Consider the following 25,357-nt stretch of genomic DNA (forward strand, 5'->3'; position numbering starts at 1 on the left):
AAAACCAGTAAATACAAGTGTTACATTAGACATTCAGACTTGCCTAACAGGGGGATATGCTTTTATACCTACAGTAAATAATCATCCTGAAGCTGAACATTACTGAAATAACAAGCAAAAGAGTTAGATATTTGAATATTGGAATGTAACCTGTAGCAACTGTAGGGTCAGTTACTGTGTAGGATCACAGGTGGATGGGCCTGTCTTAATCATTAAGTGACCACGCATGGCCCTTTTTGCCACTGAACATGAAGATTCATAGTATGGTAGCCCAGGGGATCAAATTCTTTATGTATTACAACAAAAAATAAGACCACAACATAAACTATGTATTACTTGTATTGCATTAGGCATAGTAGCATTAGTTTCTTCATTGGCTTCTACTATAATAGATTCTGTATCTTTAGCACAATCAGTATCTAACTTACATTCTCTTGAGAATGACGCCAATCATTTGAAAGCATTGGCTACAAATGTAACCTCAGCATTAGAAAGAGAAAAAGAAATTGATACAAGTTTTTACAAAAGTATTATGATGTTACAGAAAAATATGACTGATCTAACAAATGAAGTAGAATGTGTCATTGAAAACACACATGAAATGTGATTATAGATATACTGCATTTTGCTTACTATATAAGAGTAAATAATGACACAAAAACATTGGAAAAAAATTAAATTACAATTACAGGAATTATGGGACCATGAAAACATCACCAAATATATTAACAATCTCAGTATATTAATTCAGAATATTGATTCATCCTTTCAGGAGGATCTCTAACCACAGCATATCGCAGATTCTTTGTATAATTGGATTGAAACATAAAAAGGATTGTTTTCCACCTTATTTCATGATATGACTCTTCTTGTAGTTGGTGCACTTGTGATTTTGTTTATCTGCTTATGCTTGCCTTGTTTGCTAAAAGCTTTAATTACTAGTTTTGCTGAATTGCAAAAAAACTATTAATGGGATCCTGTACCAAAAGGAATTTGATGTCTTAAAAATAAATGGGGAATTGCAGTGAACCTTCCAGGAACCCATGAGAAAAAATTCCTCTTCCCAGGTGTTTGACACATACTATTCCTGCTGAGTACACCAAAACATAGAAATCTCAGTTCAAGGCTGCATAAACAATTCCAAGATCTCCTGAGAACGGGTTAACTCCCCTGTTCATATTCTGGGGAGGATTGGGGAGAATAGATTGTTTCTCTTGAGGAGAACTTTAAATCTTGCGTGCTGCATACAATAAACGTTCATTATCCCTGCTTTGATAATGTTGCAGTCTTTCTTTCTTGAAACTTTTTAGCAGTCCCCTATTGCAACTCCTTAGAAGTCCCAGGCAGTTTTCTAATACACAGTTCCCTCAATTGATCTTCAGAGACTCCAGAACCCTCACCAATCTGGCTGAACATTCCCCAGTTCACTGTTGCCACTTGTTAATTGTGTCATCTAGAACCAAATACAATAATCCAAGTGCCATCTGATTGTACAGAAGGACAGCTATCTCCTTATTCTTCGAAGTGGACATGCTTCTCTTAAGACTGCATTGGTGGTTGGGGTAGTTGTGTAGCTCAGTGGATTGAGAGCCAGGCCTAGAGAGCAGAAGTTCTGGGATCAAATCTGACCTCAAATAATTCAAAGATATATGACCTTGGGCCACTCATTTAACCTCCATTGCACAGCATGGATTCTAATGCTAATAGGGAAGGATTAAAAAAAGTATAGATTTTGTTTTTTCAACTACCCTGTTACCTTCCCACTAATAATAAGTTTGTGGATCTCTCAATCATCCCCAACATCTCTTTATGCAATCCAACATGGCATTAATAGTCTGTATCCAATTTCTCTCTCTTTTTTTTTTTAGTTTTTAGTTTTTAAACATTACTTTATTTGGTCATTTTCATACATTATTCATTGGAATCAGAGATCATTTTCTTTTCCTCACCTCCCCTTCCACCAACCCTCCCCAAGTCAACGTGTGATTCCACTGGGTATCACATGTGCCCTTGCTCCGAACCCTATTCCTTGCTGTTGGTATTTGCATTAGGGTGCTCATTTAGCATTTCACCCCAATCATATCCCCTCAACAACTGTAGTCAAGCAGTTGCCTTTCCTCCGTGTTTTTACTCCCACACTTTGTCTTCTGCCTAAGGATACCGTTTTTTCTCATAGATCCCTGCAGATTGTTCAGGGACATTGCATTACCATTAATGGAGAAATCCATTACATTCAATTGTGCCACAGTGTCTCAGTCTCTGTGTACAATGTTCTCCTGGCTCTGCTCCTATCACTCTGCATCATTTCCTGGAGGTCGTTCCAGTCTCCATGGAATTCCTGCACTTTATTATTCCTTTTAGCACAATAGTATTCCATCACTAACATATACCACAATTTGTTTAGCCGTTCCCCAATTGAAGGGCATCCCCTCATTTTCCATTTTTTTTTGCCAGCACAAAGAGCACAGCTATGAATATTCTTGTCCATGTCTTTTTCCTTATTTGGGGTACAAACCCAGAAGTGCTATAGCGGGATCAAAGGGCAGACAATCTTTTAGTGCCCTTTGGACATAGTTCCAAATTACCTTCCAGAATGGTTGGATCAGTTCACAGCCCCACCAGCAATGCATTAATGTCCCAAATTTTGCGACATCCCCTCCAGCATTCATTACTTTCCTTTGCTGTCATGTTGGCCAATCTGCTAGGTGTAAGGTGATACCTCAGAGTTGTTTTGATTTGCATCTCTCTGATTATAAGAGATTTAGAACAATTTTTCACGTGCTTATGAATAGTTTTGATTTCTTTAACTGAAAATTGCCGATTCATGTCCCTTGCCCATTTTTCAATTGGATAATGGCTTGACTTTTTCTACAATTGGTTTAGCTCTTTATAAATTTGAGAAATTAGACCTTTGTCAGAGCTTTATGTTATGAAGATTGTTTCCCAATTTGTTGCTTCTATTCTAATTTTAGTTACATTGGTTTTGTTTGTACAAAATCTTTTTAATTTGATTTTGTCAAAAGTATTTGTTTTACATTTTGTGACTATTTATAAGTCTTGCTTGGTTTTAAAATCTTTCCCTTCTCAAAGATTTGACATGTATACCATTCTGTGTAAACCTAATTTACTAATAGTTTCCTTCTTTATATTCAAGTCATTTACCCATTCTGAATTTATTTTGGTGTAGTGTGTGATTTGTTGATCCAAACCTAATCTTACCCCCACTGTCTTCTAATTTCCCCAGCAGTTTTTATCAAATAGTGGATTTTTGTCCCAAAAACAGGGGTCTTTGGGTTTGTCATAGACTGTCTTGCTGAGGTCATTTACCCCAAGTCTATTCCACTGATACTCCTTTCTGTCTCTTAGCCAGTACCAAATTGTTTTGATGACCACTGCTTTGTAATATAGTTTGAGATTGGGGACGTCAAGGCCACTTTCCTATGTATTTTTTTTTCATTATTTCCCTGGATATCCTTGATCCTTTGTTCTTCCAAATGAACTTTGTTATGGTTTTCTCTAATTCGGTAAAAAAAGTTTTTTGGAAGTTCCATGGGTATGGCACTAAATAGATAGATTAGTTTGGATAGGATGATCATTTTTATTATGTTAGCCCATCCCACCTATGAGCAATCAATGTTTTTCCAGTTGTTTAGATCTAGTTTTAATGGTGTGGAGAGTGTTTCGTAGTTGTGTTCATATAGTTCCCGTGTTTGTCTCGGGAGATAGATTCCTAAGTATTTTATATTGTCTAGAGTGATTTTAAATGAAATTTCTCTTTCTAATTCTTGCTGTTGAGATGTGTTGAAAAGATATAGAAATGCTGATGACTTATGTGGGTTTATTTTGTATCCTGAAACTTTGGTAAAGTTGTTGATTATTTCCACTAGCTTTTTAGTTGATTCTCTAGGATACTTTAAATAGACCATCATATCATTTGCAAAGAGTGACAGCTTGGTATCCTCATTGCCAATTTTAATACCTTCAATTTATTTTTCTTCTCTAATTTCTACTGCTAGTGTTTCTAGTACAATATTAAATAATAAAGGTGATAATGGGCATCCTTGTTTGACTCCTGATCTTATTGGGAAGGCTTCGAGTTTATCCCCATTACAGATGACGTTTGCTGAAGGTTTTAGATATGTACAGTTTATTATTTTTATGAAAGGCCCTTCTATTCCTATACTTTCTGGTGTTTTCAATAGGAATGTGTGCTGAATTTTATCAAAGGCTTTTTTTCTGCATCTTTTGAGATAATCATGTGATTTTTGTTGGTTTGCTCGTTAATATGATCAATTATGTAGATGGTTTTCCTAATATTGAACCATTCTTGCATTCCTGGTATGAATTCTACCTGTAGTAGCTAACCCTTGTGATGACTTGCTGGAGTCTTTTTGCTAGTATCCTATTTAATATTTTTGCATCTATATTCATTAGGGAGATTGGACTATAATTTTCTTTCTCTGTTTTTAACCTGCTTGGCTTTGGGATCAGTACCATGTTTGTGGCGTAAAAAGAACTTGGTAGAACCCCTTCTTGGCTTATTCTGTAAAATACTTTGTATAACATTGGGATTAGTTGTTCTTTGAATGTTTGATAGAATTCATTTGTGAATCCATCTGGACCTGGGGATTTTTCCTTAGGGAGTTCTTTGATGGCTTTTTCAATTTCTTTTTCTGATATGGGGTTGTTTAGGTAATTTATTTCTTCTTCTTTTAGTCTAGGCAATTTATATTTTTCTAAGTATTCATCCATATCACCTAGATAGCCATATTTTTGCCATATAATTGGGCATAGTAGTTTTTCATGATTACCTTAATTTCCTCTTCATTAGAGGTGAGGTCTGCCTTTTCATCTTGGATACTGTCAATTTGTTTTTTTCTTTACTTTTTTTAATTAGACTGATTAGTACTTTGTCTATTTTATTTGTTTTTTTTTTTCAATGTACCAGCTTCTAGTCTTATTTATTAAATCAATAGTTCTTTGGCTTTCAATTTTATTGATTTCTCCTTTGATTTTTAGGATCTATAATTTAGTCTTCTTCTGAGGATTTTTAATTTGTTCACTTTCTAGTTTTTTAATTTGCATGTCCAATTCATTGACCTCTGTCCTTCTTAATTTGTTATATATAAACTCAAGGATATAAATTTCCCCCTGAGTACTGCTTTGGCTGCATCCCATAGGTTTTGAAAGGATGTCTCACCAATGTCTTTTTCTTCAATGAAGTTATTAATTGTTTCTATGATTTGTTCTTTAACTAGCTGGTTTTGGAGAATCATATTGTATAATTTCCAATTAATTTTTGGTTTACATCTCCATGTACCCTTAGTAATTTTTATTTTCATTGCATTGTGGTCTGAGAAGTTTGCATTTATTATTTCTACCCTTTTGCATTTGTTTGCAAAGTTTTTGTGCCCTAATACATAGTCAATTTTTGTGAATGTACCATGTGCTGCTGAAAATAAGGTGTATTCCTATTTGTCCCTATTTATTTTTCTCCACATGTCTACTAACTCTAATTTTTCTAAGATTTTATTCCTTCTATCACCACTTTCTTATTTATTTTTTGGTTTGATTTATCTAGTACAGATAGAGGAAGGTTCAGGTCTCCCACTAATATACTTTTTCTATCTATTTCATCCTTGAGCTCCTCTAGTTCCTCCTTTAGAAATTTGGATACTATGCCATTTGGTGCATACATGTTGAGTACAAATATTTCCTTGTTGTCTATACTGCCTTTTATCAGGATGTAATTACCTTCCCTATCTCTTTTAACTAGATTTATTTTTACTTTGGCTTTGTCAGATATCATGATTGTGACTCCTGCCTTCTTTTTATCAGTTGATGCCCAATAGATTTGGATCCATCCTCTAACTTTCACCCTATGCGTATGTATCTTCCTCATGTGTGTTTCTTGCAGACAGCATATGTTAGGGTTTTGGATTCTAATCCACTCTGCTATCCACTTGCATTTTCTGGGTGAATTCATTCCATTCACATTCAGAGTTATGATTACTAGCTGTGTATTTCCCAGCATTTTGATTTCTACTCCTGGTCCTGTCTTTTCTTCTTTCACTATTTCCTTCTACACTAATGTTTATTTATAATCAGTCCCCATAGTTACCACCCTTATTTTACTTCCCTTTCTACCCCTCTCCCTTTTTATCCCCCCCTTATTTTCCCCTGTAATCTTTTTTATAAATTTCTCCCCCACCCTCTCCCTCCCTTGTATTTCTTTCCCTCACCACCAGTCCATTTTTTACCCTTCTATTTCCATATAGGGCGCAAATCTATTCTCTACCTCAATGAATTGGATTATTCTTCCCTCTTTAGGTCAGTTTCAAAGCACATAAGCGATGAGTAATTCCTATCTCCACCCTCTTTACCCTTCCAGTGTATCGATGTTCTCTCCCCTCCTGCCATGAGCTTCTTTGTGACATATAAATTTACCCCCATTTGTTTCTTTTCCTGTTTCGTTTAGTATTAACCTCTTTTTTTTAGGTCTGGTTGTATACACACACACACACACGTATATGTATTTATGCATGCATATATCTATATACCTATTGTGTCTTGTCCTTTCATCCTATACAGTTTGTCACTGTTCCCTCTAAGTGTAATTCTACTAGCTGCCCAGGTGATAGCAACAGTTTTTAAGAGTTACCAATGACCTCTCTTTCTTATAGGGATACATATAATTTTAACTTATTGAGTCTCTTAAACATGTTTTTCTTCTTTTTTTTGTTTTTCTTTTCCCCCTCTTTTTTAATTACCTTTTGATGATTCTCTTGAGTTCTATGCTTGGACATAAAATTTTCTGTTCAGGTCTGATCTTTTCTTTACAAATGCTTGGAATTCCTCTATTGTGTTGAATGACCATACTTTCCGCTGTTAGAATATAGTCAGTTTTGATGGGTATTTGATTCTTGGTTGTAGACCTAGTTCCAGAGTTCTTTGCTTTCCAGAATATCATATTCCATGCCTTTCAGTCCTTCAGTGTGGATGTAACCAGATCTTGTGTTATCCTCACTGTGTTTCCATTGTACCTGAATGGCGTAACCTTGGCAGCTTGTAATATCTTTTCTTTAGTCTGATTGATAGTTTTTAAATTTGGCTATAACATTCCTGGGTGTTATCAGTTTGGGTTTAAATACAGGAGGTGATCTGTGGATTCTTTCTATCTCCACTTTCCCCTCTTGTTCTAGGATATTGTGACAGTTTTCCTGAATAATTTCCTGTAGTATTATGTCCAGGCTTTTTCTTTTCTCATGGTCTTCTGGTAGACCAATGATTCTTAAATTATCTCTTCACAAACGATTTTTTAAATTGTCTGTTTTGTGAATGAGAGGCTTCATATTTTCCTCAATTTTTTCATTCTTTTTGTTTAGTTTTATAGTGTCCTGTTGCCTTGTGAGGTCACTTAAATCCAGTTGTTGTATTCTGATTCTTAAAGACTGAATTTCATCCCTGGCTTTTTGGTCCTCCTTTTCCTTCTGATCTGATTTTCTTTGAAGGTCTTCTTTCATCCTCTTTACCTTGTCTTTCTTCTCCTTTGTCCCATCTTTCATCTTCTTTGCCTCATCTTTCATCTCCTTTGCCTCATTTTCCAGCTGGTTGATTTTGGCTTTCAAGACACTATTTTCTCATTTTAGTTCAAGTGCCTCTGTTTCCAGATGACTTATCTTAATTTTTAAGTTATTTTCCCAGTTGTCTTCAGCTTCTTTTGATTTTGTTTTGAATTCTTCCACAGCCTGTATCCAATTCACTGGGATTTCTGATTTATTGTTTGCTGATCTCTCCCCCTCTGTTCCATTTGCTGAGTAGAAGCTGTCTATTGTAGTTTCTTTCTTCTTTATCCGTTGTTTGTTGAAATTCACCCCTTCTTTACTCCCCATATTTGTCTGTGCTCTTACTCCTCTCATTTTTTTTGGTTTTCGGGGCTTCTGTCAGTCTCCCCTCTTGGAGCTTTAATAGGAGATCTCTCAGTGTAGCCTCTGGTGGGGTTTGAGCTTCCCTGACCTCTGGAGGCTTTTGATTGCATTAAAGTCCAGCAGTCAATGAGGATGGATATGGAGCTTGGGTTTCCCTGAACTCTGGAGTCTTTTGATGAGATTAAGTTCAGCTTAGTTGGGCTGGGTGTGCTCTGAGTCCAAAACTTCCTGGAAGGCTGGAGCAAATATGGAGGATCTCCACCACTCTGACAAGGCTGCCAGGTCTATGCTCCCTCTCTAGCTCCTTCCCCGACACCTGTGTTGGACACTCTGAACTTGGCACAGCTCTGCTTGCAAGTTATGCCTTTCAGACCAGCACCTTTGACCAACCAGAAGTTCCTGCTGCCATTGGAATCTCAGCACTCTGGGTGGGTGGGTGGATGGGTCCTGGGACCTTCCTTCAGTCTTCCCCTTAACCCTGAGTGTTCTCAGAATCTGGCTTTATGGGGGAGGGGGACGTACCTTTTGAATTAAGTCTAGCAGGATGGTTCCTTGGCTCAGACTTGTTGTTAAGTTTGATTTTCAATCCCCTGGGAGCATTCAGTGTGTGATCCATTAGGAAGGGTATTCAGAGGTCTGAACTTCTGCTCCTTCGAGGCCTCCATATTACATCCCCAACCTTTTTCTTGAGGATAACCTTGTGTGCTACATAAAATAAATGTTAATTATCCCTGCTTTGATAATGTTGCAGTCTTTCTTTCTTACAACTCTTTAGCAGCCCCCTATTGTGACTCAGTAGAAGTCCCAGGCATTTTTCTAATATGTAGTTCCCTCAATTGATCTTCAGAGACTCCAGACTCCTCACCAATCTGGCTGAACATTCCCCAGTTCACTGTTGCCACTTGTAAATAGTCATCTAGAACCAAATACAATAATCCAAGTGCCATCTGATAGTACAGAAGGGCAGCTTTCTCCTTATTCTTGGAAATGGGCATGCTTCTCTTAAGACTGCATTGGTGGTTGAGGTAGTTGTGTAGCTCAGTGCATTAAGAGCCAGGCCTAGAGATCAGAGGTTCTGGGATGAAATCTGACCTCAAATAATTCAAAGATATATAACCCTAGGCCACTCATTTAACCTCCATTGCACAGTATGGATTCTAAGGCTAAAAGGGAAGGGTTAAAAAAAGTATGCATTATGCTTTTTCAACTACCCTGTTACCTTTCCCACTTATAATAAGTTTGTGGATCTCTCAATAATCCCCAACATCTCTTTATGCAATCCAAATTGGCATTAATAGTCTGTCTCCAATTTCCCCTTTTTTAAATCAACCATACCCCATTACTTCAACTCTTTTCTATGGCATAGGTACCAGTCACTGTTCCATCGAGGCCGATGCTTTTTTGTGTTTTGGACTTTTCCTACTCAAGGATAGGACCTGATATCAATCCCCAATGACATTCATCTTATCACATTATGTCTACTGTGCCAGCATCCTAAACTACTTCTGCATCCTACCTGTTTCAACAATCCCTATCCTGCCAATTTTCTCATTATTTCTTTTTTTCTTTCCAGTTTCAAAATTATGCCTTCTGCTTTTCTGTAGAATTAGTAGAACATTAATGGTCATGATTTACAAAACTCTTTACAGATATTATTTCATTTGATCCAAGTCACTCATAGAAACATTGAACAGAATGAGTTCAAGAAAAGAAACTTCAGAAGATTTATCTGAACTGATACAGAATGAAGTGAGTAGAACCAAGAGATAATATATACAATACCAACATTGTTCTGAAGGCAAACAACTTGGAAACCCATGGGACCTCTCATCACTGCACTGACCAACCAGGACTGCAGAAGACCCATGATGAAATAAGTTACTCACTTTCTACAAAAAGCTATAGACTTCCTATGAAATCAGCTGCCTCTCTTCAGAAATGGGATGGACTGAGGGTGTAAGTTGCAACACATATTTTTTGAGCTCTGAATTTAGTTTTCCTTGATTGTCCATGCGGCATCATACATGTATTTTAATCTTGAAACAATTATTAATATGTAAATATTGCAACTTATGTGCTCATGTACCGGATTCATAGGCTTATTAGTCTTGATCATTGCATTTAATAGGTACTGTATTAATTCTGACTACTCTCCAAATCTACAGTCCAAAAATAAGAAGAATTCCCGGGTAAGCTGCCATAGGGTCCTAGTTCACACCTTGTCTGACCAGATTCCATACCAGGTCACATGTTTGAATAAACCCCTCCTATTTGATCTTGTGGTAGTCAGTTGAACCAATGTTAAGTCTTGTGCCTTGTAAAATGATCATTAGCTACCTCCATTCCCCATTCCTTGATCCTCCAATAAAAGATTGAGGACATATATAGTTCACTCTCTCTTTCTCTCTACCACCATCAGAGGAGCACACAGGCTGGATCCCAAGCTCTTGAAGCCTTGTCTCTGAGTCTCTCTTCCTTTGTTCTATTTCCTCTTTCTCTATATCCACTTCACCCATTTTCTCTCAGTTTCTAACTCTCCTTCTCAGGTGTCCACCTAGGAATATATTAATTTGTGGCTACAGGCAGGCACAACTCATACCTGTCCCAAAGATTTTAGTTTTCATTACTGGTAGAAGGTAGAAGGGTGACAGAAAATAGATTTTTGTTAATTGGAAAAAAATAAATTAAGAAAAAGCTCTTTTCAACCACGGGAGTCAAATACATAGCCTGCAACATTCTCAGGTGCTGCATGAACCAGGGGAAAAGGTAATTGGAAAATAGTTAACAAAAGAAAATGACAAACAGATAATTATATGATCATTTAAAATGTGTGCTTTCATCATCCTCATGTACAGATTGAGGCCAATAAAAAATCATTCCACCTCTAAAGTATATCCTGTTGGTGTCTGACTTCCCCAAGGTCACTTCCCCACTTCACAATTCTATCTCTCCCCCCTGCTCTCCATTCAGAACATTCCTAGAGGCAGGGACAGGAAGTTGGGATAACCCTAAGGTTTGTAACAATAAAACTACATGAAATAAAAGGAAACTAAGGCCAGAGATGATCTCTCTATGGTCCTGCTGTACATTAATGTGATTATGGGAATGGAGGGTCTGTCATCTGTACATAGGAAAGTCAGACCAGTGAATTAATTGGGCAGCAGGAATTCTAAAGTGGATCCAGCTACTGAATGCTAAAGCCAATAGATCAGAACCAGGCTTCACAAGAGACATGCTTCCATGTGGCATTTAATGCCACAAAGAGGAAAATATATGTCCAATGGTGAATCTCTTTGTGTGAAAGGAGACAAAGTTTATATCTTCCTTTCCATCTCCAGAATTTCCCTACCAAGGGGAATCAAGGCCAGCCCCATTGCATGACCATAGCTTATACTCCAACCAAGACTAGAAATATTCCGTGGTTCCACAGCACCAAGGGAAAGGGATTGAAGGAAAGAGTATTGGGCAGTCATTGAACCTGCGGTCCTAGAATTTGGGAGATGAAGAAGGTTGTATATCACTAGGACAGAAGAGAATAATACAATATCAATAACAAGGATGATGAAGACAACTCACATGCTTTTTATACCTACCATATAAAAAGGACCTTTACTCATAGAATGCTATTATATACAGAGAAAATGTAATTCATTTTTCCAGATAAAGAAACTGAGGCCTCAAAAGGAGGAGTCATTTACTACACAGAGAGTAGACAGAAAAGAAAGGATTCTATCCAAGTTTTATGATTCTGAGCTCAGGGCTCTTTCTACCACAATGCACTGTGCCATGGGACCAGGGGTGGGGGGAGAGAGTCACTTTTGTCTATTTCTGTCATGCCAGGGAAAGAGAGAGCCCCACACAAAGTTGGGGGCCCAATCTAGATACTCACCATAGATTATAATATTCTTGGTTGCAGTACGCGTCAAACCAGTGAATGAGTTAGATGCAGTACAGGTATAAGTGCCAGCATCACTCAGGGATGCAATAATAGAAAATGTGGCTGAGTTGCTGACTGGTTGTCCATTGTGTAACCAAGTGAATTGTGCTGCAGGGTTAGAATCAGCAACACAGCTCAAGGTAATATTTGCCCCAGGAGGGTACTCATCGGGGGAATGTACAATTGTGGTGATATCTGGGCCATCTGGAAGAAAGAGAAGGATTCCATATTGAGGTTATGGCAGAAATAAGGGGGCATCTCCTAGTCTATAACCCATCACCAAGAACCACTGTGTCTCCCTGATCCTCCTTTGAGCTGGGAAATTCACAACTCATCTTCTACTTTTCCAGTGTGGATCTGAACTTGGAAGATCTTAGGGCTTTCTCCAGTTCAGCACCCTGGATGGCCACCCTCCACCAGAACACATGACAAGGCCAATTTGGGCTCCCTAAAGATGAAAGGGGTTGGGAGCCTCAGAGCCTAGCTCTTTAGCTCTCTGAGGAGGGATGGAATTAGCCTGGCCTCTAGGAACACACCACCAAGCTATAAGCAGGCACCATATAGGAAGAACAAATTTACTCACAGGCAACATCCAGTGTGAATGGATCACTCCTATTGCGATAAAATGGGTTCTCGATTTCACACACATAGGGCCCTTTGTTATCGCTTCTTGTGAGACTGCGGAGAGTGAGTGTCCTCCTATCTGGCGACAGCTGTATCCTGAGACCAGCTGGGGCAACTCCGTTTATGAACCACTTGTAAGCGTGAATTTGACCTGTAGCATTGCAGGTCAATGAGAAGTCTTTGGTCTCCACTGCAGCATTGTTGGAGGTGAGAATGGTAGGTTTGGACAGTGGCGCTGTGCAGAGAATAGACAGAAAATGACTGTGTTGGTTCTTTTTCTTACCTTATAACCAAATAAGTGGTTTGGAAGTGGCCTGTTTAAGACCTTGGCAAGGCAGGAGGCCAGAGACCAAAAACCTGTGATTTCAATGGCAAGGACACCCCTTTCTCTGGTGCAGATCACAACTCCTCCAGGCCTTAGGAAAAGTTCAGCTTCAGTTCCTGTGGCTGACAAAGACATTCACATGGAGCCCAAGCCCCGGGTGCTCAGTCTTTCTGGGCTGAGGCAAGTAGGACTGGGGATGACAGACCCCAGACAGAAAAATCTGGGGAGATTTAATTGCATCTATCCAGGAATTCACTGAAGCACTATCACTATTAGAACAACTTGAAGAAGAACCTGAAAAGATTCAAGTTGTAACTTCTATGTGTGACATACCCACAGATATACCACAAGGGGTGTTTGCAAAATATCAAAATGATATGAGTTAGATTAAATCTATTACTCCTGTTAGGATTGAGGTCAGGGAAGGAATACCATCTAAGATACCACAATACAAATTGAGTAGAGAAGCGAGAGAAGAGATAACACCTATCATAAATAGTTTGCTTGAGCAAGGTATATTGAGACCTATGGTATCTGAATACATTTACCCAATATTAGCTATTAAAAAGAATAAGCTAAATGAAGATGGAACTCCTGCCTGGAGATTTGTGATGGATTTAAGGGCTGTGAATAATTTTATATGAAAAAAACACACTATAACACCATCTCCAGACAATATCACAACTCAAATACCTGCAGAGTCTAGGTGGTACACAGTGTTGGACCTGAGCAACGCTTGCTTCACTATACTGTTGCACCTTGATTCTCAAAATATTTTTGCTTTCCAATGGAGACAAACCCAGCTGTGCTATGCAAGATTAGTGCAAGGATGTTGCGAGTCTGCTTCAATATTTTGTCAACTGTTGCAGAGAGATCTAGCTACCATAACTTTTAAACATAGCAGATTGATACACTATGTGGATGATTTGTTGCTAGCATCTCCTGACCCTAAAACATGTTTGGAAGATTCAAAGAAATTATTGATAGAACCTTATAAGAGGGGACATAAAGTTTCTAAAAAGAAGATTCAATGGGTCCTACCAACAGTTGAATATTTAGGATTAGTCCTGGAGGGCGACACCAGGAAAATATCTAATAAAAGGAGGGCAGACATACAGAAGCTAGGCACCCCTAGAACTAAGAAAGAACTTAAGAGCTTTTCTGGCGGTTGCTGGTTTCTCAAGGCAGTACATAGTAGGATATTCTCATATTTCCAAGTGCTTGATTGATATGACAAAGAAAGATATTAAAGAACCATTGCAATTAAATAAAGAACATTTACATGCTTTGTCACAGTTGAGAGGAGCTATTTTATCAGTTCCAATTTTGGGAATACTTGTTTATATGAAAGAATTCCACTTGTATGTCCATGAAGCAAAAGGTGTTGCTTCTGGAATATTAGCACAGTATTTTGGGTTAAATCTGAGGGCTATTGCATTTTACAGTCCTATCCTTGACACGGTTGCACAAGGAATGGTTCATTGCCTCAGGAGCTTATTAGCTACAGCTCTAATGGTCAAGAAGTCATATGATATAGTACTAGGATGTAAATTGCATGTGTATTCCGCACATCAAATTGAAAAACTGTTATGGTCGCAGAATATGCATTCATTCACCGATGCAAGAATATCCCAGTATGAAGTCATTTTGTTAGGCAATTATAACATCACAATTCATAGATATGCACCATCGAACCCAGAAACTCTGATCCCTGATTTGCCAATGGATGGAGAAGTATTGCATGATTGGGATCAGATAGTGGAACTCATGCATAGGCCAAATGAATGCCTTAAAGATACACCTCTTATGGATCCAGAAATAGAGTTATACATGGATGAATCCTCTTATGTTCATGATGGGAGAAAATTCACAGGGGCAGCAGTTGTTGACAATGACAAAACTCTTTGGCATGCATCACTGCCAAGCCATGTCGGCGCTTAGGGAGGATCATGGCCCTAGAATTAGCTAGAGGGAAAAGAGTTAATATTTTTCTGGATTCACAATATGCTTTCTCCACGGTGCATTTGTCATCATACATATGGTAAAACAGAGGGCATAAAACTTCAGCTGGGAAACCAATTGCATATCGCAATCTGATAGATCATATCATAAGTGCTGTAGACTTTCCTAAAGAGGTGGCCATAATCCATTTTAAGGCACACACTCATGGGAAGGACAGAATACCCCTAGGGAATGACTGAGCAGGCACATCATCAAAGTACGCTGCTAGGTTCGATCCTCACCATGTGCTGAATTTCTCTCTGATCAAAAGGCAGGAACTCACTGAAGCCTAGGATGCAGAAGAGATGCAGTCATGGAAAGAGCAGCTAGGTACTAAACTAATCAAGGGTGTATGGATTGCTCAAGGGGGTAAACCTATTCTCCCTAAAAAGTTATATCAACATCTATGCACTGTAAGTCATGCAGAAGGACATTATGGAGTGCAAGGGATTCCGGATACCATAAAGAGATATTGGACAGCACCAGGAATTACAAAAAATACCATTAGAACTTGTCAGGCATGTGAAACATGCAAGAGATATAATCAAGGACATTTTAAGAGTGCTGCATTGGGAAGCAGACCACTCAGCTATATGCTTTTTCAGTGTATTCAAATTGATTATATCAACATGCCTAGAGACAAGGGATACAAATATGCATTGGTGATTATGGATAAATTGACTAGATGGGTTGAGGCATGTCCATCCAAGAAAAGTGACACTGCTATGGTAGTGAGATTTCTATTAAAGGAGATTATACCTAGACATGGCATTCCTGATACCATAGATTCGGACAAGGGGTCTCACTTTACTTCCCAGATTCTAAAAGTAATCTACAAGAATTTAGGGATTAAGTGCAATTACCATTCAGTATATCGACCCCAAGGTTCCAGGCAGGCCAAGCGTATGAACAAAGAACTGAAAACATAAATAGGCAAACTCTGTTCAGAAACACATTTAAAATGGACAGATGTTTTGCCTCTTGATTTGTTCAATATTAGAACCAGGCTTAGGACTGACCTGCATTATATCACCTTTTGAAATGCTACATGGTCAGCCACTTTGGCATGGTAGGACAGTAAGACCACCTTACTTGTCCATCTTAAGAGGGGAATGTGTTCTTCATGAATACTTAAAACAGATACAACGTAGGATTGAAGAACTAAGGAAACTGGGTTTGCTTGGGCAAAGAATACCACTAGATTTTTCATTGCATGAGATAAAACCAGGTGATAAGGTATATGTCAAGAACCTTAATAGAGAATCTCCTACAGAATCAAGATGGATCAGACCAACTAAGGTCATAATGACAATCCCAACATCTATAAAGGTTGATCAAAGAGATCCATAGTTCCATACTTCACATGTGAAATTGCATCACACCCATAATGTTGATTAGCTCTGGGAATATAATCAATAAGCAATGACCGTCCCTACTGACAACACATGAAAGGACATGACTACTTGCCACCAGAATACAGACAAGAGAGTCCTACATATGTTAACATGATTAAGTGATAGCACCCCTGGAGGAAATGCAGCCAGTGTTGCAGCCAAAAGAATAGCATTAGAAGCCTTAGAAAAAGCCTCGATATATTTCTATACAAAGTCTCTGCCAAGAACTAAGTACAGTAAACATTCAATAAATCTTCTAGTGAAAAGTGAAAGAACAAGAATTAGCAAACTTGAAATCACTATTTTTAACAAAATCCTGAGACCCTATGCATAATGGTCACACCCATCTGTGAAAAAACATATGTAGACCTTACTTGCTTTTCACGAAGGTATACATATGCAAAGCTTACCTCCATGCACGAAGAGAATACATGTAAATCTTACCTGCAGACATAAAGATTGATAAATTCTGACAAACATTCATGAAGATTTCAACTTACTTCCATGCAAATATACTTTTCACTCTTATTTGTACACACATAAAAATGTCACATGCATACATGTTTGTGGTTTGTTCATGTGTTCTGGGTTCCTGATTGATTATTCCAGTGGATCCTGATTTGAAGACCACATCTTCAATCAAGACTGGAAGATGGCAACTGGCATGCAGACCAGACAGAGGACCAGAGAGTAAGAAAGATTTTATGCAAACATCGTTAAAGGACATGGTAGGACTTTGGAACTTTGGAATTTTGGAACTTTTGATCATGAGGGTATGTAAGAATGCATAATACATGTTACCTCACATATATGCACATATATGCACACATCCTACATAGAATACACTTTAGTAAGATATCTCATAGAATGGGTAAGTACAAAACATGCATAGTGGCATAACAAAAGACACATTGATACAAATTTCTGTGGAAAATTCAAAGATTTCTTTTCTGTATGAGTTTGCACAGAAATATAGTATGATGTACATATGTCAATGTGTATGGATCCTATGTACACATGTAAATTACTATTGACTAATGAGCTAACTTTATTTGAGTAATTTATTAATATTCTAACTACTAACATTAGTGACAGCCTAGTGAATTTGTTTAAGTCTTAGGAAAGTAGACATAGAAGTTCTGAAGTATAGAATTTACATTGCATTATGATTGTAGGTTAGCATTTGTTAATGATAGTAAACTTTTCTTAGTGACTGTATAGACATTAGGAATTAGGACATTTGCATATTCTTAATGTTAGTGAAATTGTTGGATTGATTTGACAAATGTTACAGGATTTGTTATGTGAAACTATATTCATGTAAATCCCTTACCTAAACCATTTTCCTATACGATTCTTAGCTTAACATCTATGTAGATAGAATAGTTAAGTTAGGATTTTTTTATCTGGGGGTGGCTAAGGGAATACTTAAGATAGCACAGGGTGAAGAATAGATAGATAGATAGAATTAATAAGTGTAAGTATCATTGAAAAATGCAAGTTGATTTTTTTGGAGAATAAAAGGGGGGATTGTGGAAGAGGCATGAAGAAAGAGAGGATTTGCAGGACAAGCCAAGCATGCAGACCAAACTGGGGACATGATCTGCAAAATCAAGGTGAAGATTCCAAAAGGAATGTTCCCAGGAGGAGGCAGTTGGGAGCCTGGACAGAGGAGAGAAACTGGGACTTTGGGGTTCTCTCTGGGAGTGACTGACCAAGAGAGAAATCTCTTCTCTGGATTCCTGATCAAGAGAACCTGGCTTTTCCTGACAGGCAGAGAGAAAGACCTTTGTGGTTTTTTGAAAGAGTCTGGACTTGAATTACTCAAGCAGAGATTATCTGACTGGAGAAGGAAGATTTAACAGTTATCTTCCATCTCTCTGGCTGTAGCCAGAGTGTCACAATTGTGACTAGACTGACATTTCCTAAACCCTTCTTAATTCTCCTTGTAGGTTAGGGACAAACTTCATCCCTCTCACCTCAATCCACATTCTGTTTGTTACCAATAAACCCTTTACCTGAGAAAAGAAGAGTAAAGAATATTTCTCTGAAATCGCATAGTTCCCCTGGGTTACTTAGAAGGTGGCTGACTAAGACCAGGGGAGTGGAAAGGGTAGCAGGAGGGCTTCAGGTGGAAGACTGGGAGGTGAAGGGTGGAGAGTAGAAAATAGTTTGATTTATTAGCCTTTAGTGATCTTTAGGCAGCTCCAGAGTAATCCCCTCTAGCAGTATTTATCTCTCTAGCCTTATCTCTCATCTATCTCCATTATAACTAGGCAACCTCAGGTGTCCCCTTGTAGCAGCTCTCTAGTCACAAGCCAGAATATCCAGTTACCACAACCAGAAATATTTACACAGATTATCTCTTATATTACAAAATGGACTGGTGGGGAGGGAAGCAGTATAAGGGATGGAGAGGGTTGGGAGGTAGTTTTAAAAGACTTCAAAAAATAAGGTGGGAAATAAGAAGGGATGGGGTAGAAAGGGTAGTGAAATAAGGGTGGAAACTAGGAGGGCTGATTAAAAGTAGATTATAGAAGGAAATAGTGAACGAAGAAAATGCAGAACTACAAGTAGAAAGCAAAATGTTGGGAAATACATATCTGGTAATCATAACTCTGAATGTGAATGGAATGAACAAATCCATAAAACACAAGCAAATAGTAGAGTGGATTAGAATCCAAAACCCTACCATATGCTGTCTACAAGAAACACACATGAGGAAGATAGATACACATAGGGTGAAAGTAAGAGGATGGAGCCAAATCTATTGGGCATCAACTGATAAAAAGAAGGCAGGAGTCGCAATCATGATATCTGACAAAGCCAAAGCAAAAATAAATCTAGTTAAAAGAGATAGGGAAGGTAATTACATCCAGATGAAAGGCAGTATAGACAATGAGGAAATATCAGTACTCAACATATATGCACCAAATGGCATAGTATCCAAATTTCTAAAGCAGAAACTAGTGGAGCTCAAGGATGAAATAGATAGGAAAACTATACTAGTGGGAGACCTGAACCTTCCTCTATCTGAACTAGATAAATCAAAACAAAAAATAAATGAGAAAGAGGTAAGAAAAGTGAATGAAATCCTAGAAAAATTAGAGTTAGTAGACATGTGGAGAAAAATAAATGGGGGCAAAAAGGAATACACATTCTTTTCAGCAGCACATGATACATTCACAAAAATTGACTATGTATTAGGGCACAAAAACATTGCAAACAAGTACAAAAGAGCAGAAATAATAAATGCAACCTTCTCAGATCACAATGCAATGAAAATAATAATTAGTAAGGGTACATGGAGAGGTAAATCAAAAATTAATTGGAAATTAAACAATACGAGTCTCCAAAACTGGTTAGTCAAAGAACAAATCATAGAAACAATTAATTTCATTGAAGAAAATGACAATGATGAGACATCCTTTCAAAACCTATGGGATGCAGCCAAAGCAGTACTCAGGGGGAAATTTATATCCTTGAGTTCATATATTAACAAATTAGGGAGGGCAGAGGTCAATGAATTGGGCATGCAAATTAAAAAAACTAGAAAGTGAACAAATTAAAAATCCTCAGATGAAGACTAAATTAGAGATCCTAAAAATCAAAGGAGAAATTAGTAAAATTGAAAGTCAAAGAACTGTTGATTTAATAAATAAGACTAGAAGCTGATACTTTGAAAAAACAAAATACACAAAGTACTAGACCATCTAATTTAAAAAAGGAAAGAAGAAAACCAAATTGACAGCATCCAAGATGAAAAGGGAGACCTCACCTCTAATGAAGAGGAAATTAAGGCAATCATTAAAAGAATCATTATGCCCAATTATATGGCAGCAAATGTGGCAATCTAGGTGATATGGATGAATACTTAGAAAAATATAAATTACCTAGACTAACAGAGGAAGAAATTGGTTACCTAGACAACCCCACATCAGAAAAATATTGAACAAGCCATCAAATAATTTCCTAAGTAAAATCCCCAGGTCCAGAAGGATTCACAAATGAATTCTATCAAACATTCAAAAAACAACGTATCCCAATATTATACAAACTATTTGGCAGAATAAGCAAAGAAGGAGTTCTACCAAATTCATTTTACGACACAAATATGGTACTGATCCCAAAACCAGGCAGGTCAAAAACAGAGAAAGAAACATATAGATGAATCTCGCTAATGAATATAGATGCAAAACTCTTAAATAGGATCCTAGCAAAAATACTCCATCCAGTCATCACAAGGGTTATTCACTATGACCAGGTAGGATTCATACCAGGAATGCAAGAATGGTTCAATATTAGGAAAATATGAATCTTAAAACTGCTCAGACTCTACCTTGGAACATTTGGTTAAGGCTATTCCCCATTTAAAAATGGAGGTACTTGATCAGGAATGTACTGGGAATTTTAACATTACTCCACCCATACTTAGGCATACTTTAGGGGAAGATAAAGTTGTAAAACTCCTTACTGGAACAATGAAAAAGTCCCTAATTCATACTTACAGTGAGTCCAAAACCTTAAGCTAGGTCTATTTTTTGATCTAATACAAAAAGGTACTAAGTTCCTATAAAGGTTAAATTAATCAGTAAAAGGTCAAGCAACTTACGAAAGGAAAGCATAACAAAAGAGGTGTGAAGTTTTAGTCTACTCAGAGAAGGTGATAACAAAAGAATATGTGAATTAAGAATGGTAAGTCCTGTGGAAAGCATCTACTGTGATTAGTAGATGTGAAAATTTAGGGGAGCTGACATAAGAGAAATTTTTCTTTAAAAGGAGATGGTTCTCTCAACTTAGGAGTTAGTTGGATCTCAGACTCGTTGGAGTAGCTGGGTCTCTGAACTTAGTTGGAATCTTGCTTGGAACAAAATCTTGTGGTGAGTGGATAAAAGACTGACTTAGTTTTCTCTCTTAAAGAGAAAGGCCTAGGCCATTTGGCCTAGGCCCTAGGCCTTTTCCTACTATTTCCTCTTACTCTGTCTCTCCTTTCCCTTAATTCCTTCATTCATTTTAATTAAAATCTCTATAAAACCCAATTGACTTGGGTATTTCATATTTGGGGTTTTTCCCATGGCAACAACTTATTTTTGATATAAAATCAAGACACTAAAATTATTTCTACAGTTTTGGCAATTCACAGTCTTGAACCCACATTTTCATGGTAACAAAAACCATCCACATAACTGACCACGTTAACAAGCAAACCAATAAAAATCACATGGTTATCTCAAAAGATGCAGAAAAAGCCTTTGATAAAATACAGCACCCATTTCTATTGAAAACACTAGAAAGTATATGATAGAAGGGCCTTTCCTAAAAATAAAAAACAGTATAGATCTCAAATCATCAGCAACATCATCTGCAATGGAGATAAACTAGAAGCATTCCCAATAAGATCAGGAGTGAAACATGGATGCCCATTATCACTTCTATTATTTAACATTATACTAGAAACACTAACAGTAGCAATTAGAGAAGAAAAAGAAATTGAAGGTATTAAAATAGGCAATGAGGAGACCAAGCTATCACTCTTTGCAGATGATATGATGGTCTACCTTAAGTATCCTAGAGAATCAACCAAAAAGCTAGTGGAAATAATCAACAACCTTACCAAAGTTGCAGGATACAAAATAAACCCACATAAGTCATCAACATTTCTCTATATATCTCCAACACATCTCAGCAGCAAGAATTAGAAAGAGAAATACCATTTAAAATCACCTTAGACAATATAAAATACTTAGGAATCTATCTGCTGAGATAAACACAGGAACTTTATGAACACAACTAAAACACACTCTCCACACAATTAAAAATAGATCTAAACAATTGGAAAATCATTGGTTGCTCATGGGTAGGATAAGCTAACATAATCAAAATGACAATCCTGCCCAAATTAATTTACTTATTTAGTTCCATACCCAAAAAAAATTTTTACTGAGTTAGAAAAAAAAACATAAAATTCATTTGGAAGAACAAAAGATCAAAGATATCCAGGGAAATCATGAAAAAAAAATGCAAAGAAAGGAGCACTTGCAGTCGTAGATCTAAAACTATATTATAAAGCAGGGGTCATCAAAACAAGTTGGTACTGGCTAAGAGACAGAAAGTAGGATCAATGGAATAGACTAGGGGTAAATGACCTCAGCAAGACAGTCTATGATAAGTCCAAAGGTCCCAGTTTTGGGGACCAAAACCCACTATTTGATAAAAACTGCTGGCAAAATTGGAAGACTGTATGGGAGAGATTAGGTTTAGATCAACATCTCACACTCTACACCAAGGTAAACTCAGAATGGGTGAATGACCTGAATATAAAGAAGGAAACTATAAGTAAATTAGGTGCACACAGAATAGTATATTTGTCAGATTTTTGGGAAAGGAAAGACTTTAAAACCAAGTAAGAGCTAGAAAAAATCACAAAATGTAAAATCAATAATTTTGATTACATCAAGTTAAAAAGTTTTTGTACAAACAAAACTTATGCATCCAAAATTATAATGGAAGCAACAAATTGGGAAAAAATCTTCATTACAAAAACCTCTGACAAAGGACTAATTACTCAAATTTATAAAGAGCTAAATCAATTGTACAAAAAATCAAGCCATTCTCCAATTGATAAATGGGCAAGGAACATGAGTAAGCATCTTCCATATGAAGAAATCAAAACTATTATTAAGCACATGAAAAAATTTTCTATATCACTTACAATCAGAGAAATGCAAATCAAAACAACTCTGAGTTATCACCTCACACCTAGCAGATTGGCTCATATGACAGCAAAGCAAAGTAATGAATGCTGGTGGGGGTGTGGCAAAGTTGGGGCATTAATGCATTGCTGATGGAGTTGTGAATTGATCCAACCATTCTAGAGGGCAATTTGGAACTATGCCCAAAGGGCATTAAAGAACAGTCAGCAGTGATTCTGAACAACTTGGAGGAATCTACGAGAAAAAAACACTATCCACATTCAGAGGAAACACTATGGGAGTAAAAACACCCAAGAAAAACAACTGCTTGAATACATGGGATGAAGGGATATGGTTGGGGATGTAGACTCTAAATTAACATCCTTGTGCAAACAACAACATGGAAATAGGTTCTGATCAAGGACACAAGTAAGACCCAATGAAATTGCACATCAGCTGTGGGAAGGGTAGGTAGAGGGGAGGGAGGGAAATAAAGAGATTATTGTAACCAAAAAAAATTAAATTAATAAAAAAAGAAACGATAAACAAGGGGCAGCTGGGTAGCTCAGTGCATTGAGAACTAGGACTAGAGATGGGAGGTCCTGGGTTCAAATCTGGAAGAAATATACACAGTAACAGCAATATTGTACAAGGATCATCTGTGAAAACTTGGCTACTCTCAGTAATGTAATAATCTGGGACAATCCTGAAAGATTTATGACAGGGAATGTTATCCACTTCCAGAGAAAAAAACTATTGGAGTTTCCTTTCATATTAGTATATTTGTGGTTTTATTTTGGAATTTGGTTACGTATAAATGTGCTCTTACTACAATGTCCCAAATGGAGTGTTTTGTACAACAATAAAAATACAAAAGAAAAATTAAGGAAAAAAGAATTAGTAGAACATTAATGGTCATGATTTACCAAGCTCTTTACAGATATTATTCCATTTGATCCCAAGTCACTCAAAGAAACACTGAACAGAATGAGTTCAAAAACAGAAACTTCAGATTTCTCTGAATTAATGCAGAATGAAGTGAGTAGAACCAAGAGGGTGATTTATACAATAACTACACTGTTCCGAAGTCAAAGAACTTTGAAAAACTTGGGACCTCTGATCAATGCAGTGGCTAACAAGGATTGCAGAAAACCCATGATAATGGGTTACTCACTTCCTTCAAAAACCTACAGACTTCCTATGAAATCAGCTGCCTCACTTCAGAAATGGGATGCAGTCAGGGTGTATGTTGCAACAGATATTTTTTGAGCATCAGAATTTGTTTTCCTTGATTGTCAATGTGGCATAATAGGTGTATTTTAATCTTGAAACAATTATTAATATATCAATAGTGCAACCTATATTATTATATACCAGATTCATGGGCAAGTAGTTCTTGATCATTGTATTTAATAGGTACTGGATTAATTCTGACCACTCTCCAAATCTACAGTCCAAAAGTCAGAAGAATTCCTGGGTAGGCTGCCACAGGGTCCTGGTTCCCCCCTTGTCAGACCAGATTCCATACCAGGTCACATGTTTGAATAAACTCCTCCTCCTTGATCTAATGGTTGTCAGTTGAGCCAATGTTAACTCTTATGCCATGTTACATGATCATTAGCTACCTCCATTCCCCATTCCTTGATCCTCCAATAAAAGATTGAGGAGGCCGGGCTCAGAGAGCAGGGTCTGAGGAACAACAACCCTCAGGGTCTTCTACCCGAGTCCCAGTCCGGGTGAAAGTTACTGCCTGGGGCTTCCGCTGCAGAGAGCCTGTTGGTCCGGGTGAAAGTTACTGCCTGGGGCCTTCGCTGCAAAGAGCTGGTCGGTCCCGGTGAAAGTTACTGCCTGGGGCCTCCACTGCAGAGAGCTGGTCAAAACAACAGCAACCCTCAGGGCGGGCAAGACAGCCTCACGGGGCTGGATCCTGCTATCCAAGTCTCAGTGAATGTCTGTGCTCTCGGAGCTTGGGGAAGCGGCAGGCCATCCCCCCCGCAGGCCTACGAAACAGCCTCAGGGCCAGGGATTCTGAAGGCAACTTCCGGAAAGCGAGCCAGGGGGAGAGTGTGGCCTCGTGGTCCGACCCTTCCATTCCAGTTCCAGTGAGGCATATTCAGTTTAACCCAGGGAACGCTCATAGAACCAACATCTGCCCAGGACTAAAGCCTCTGATCCCCAGACAGAGATAAGAAAAGCTAATCCTCCACATTCAGAGATGGCAGCAAACTCCACAGAAGCACAGAAGCCCCAAAATACCAAGAAAAATAAGAAGAAAGGGGCGACTCTGGACACATTCTATGGAGCTAAAATACAAAATACAGAGCAGATAGAAGAAGATATACAAGAAAATTCTCCAAAATTTTCCAAAGGAAATAGAAACTCTCCACAAACCCATGAAGAATTTGAATCAGAAAGGACCAAAAAGATGGAAGCCCTCTGGGAGGAAAAGTGGGAAA

General features: G+C 37.8%; 1 protein-coding gene across 1 annotated transcript in view; it reads right to left on the minus strand.

Moving 5' to 3' along the window:
- The window catches only part of LOC103102789 (carcinoembryonic antigen-related cell adhesion molecule 5-like), a 64,183-nt gene that overhangs the window by 23,704 nt on the left and 15,122 nt on the right, over positions 1 to 25,357 (minus strand). The window contains exons 4-5 of the mRNA XM_056826231.1: positions 12,449 to 12,724; positions 11,818 to 12,069 (exon numbers count right to left, since the gene is read on the minus strand). Coding sequence (XP_056682209.1) covers positions 11,818 to 12,069; positions 12,449 to 12,724 — 528 coding nt within the window. The remainder of the gene's footprint in view (positions 1 to 11,817; positions 12,070 to 12,448; positions 12,725 to 25,357) is intronic.

This window comes from Monodelphis domestica, chromosome 4 (genome assembly GCF_027887165.1).
Source record: "Monodelphis domestica isolate mMonDom1 chromosome 4, mMonDom1.pri, whole genome shotgun sequence".
NCBI classification, from domain to species: domain Eukaryota; kingdom Metazoa; phylum Chordata; class Mammalia; order Didelphimorphia; family Didelphidae; genus Monodelphis; species Monodelphis domestica.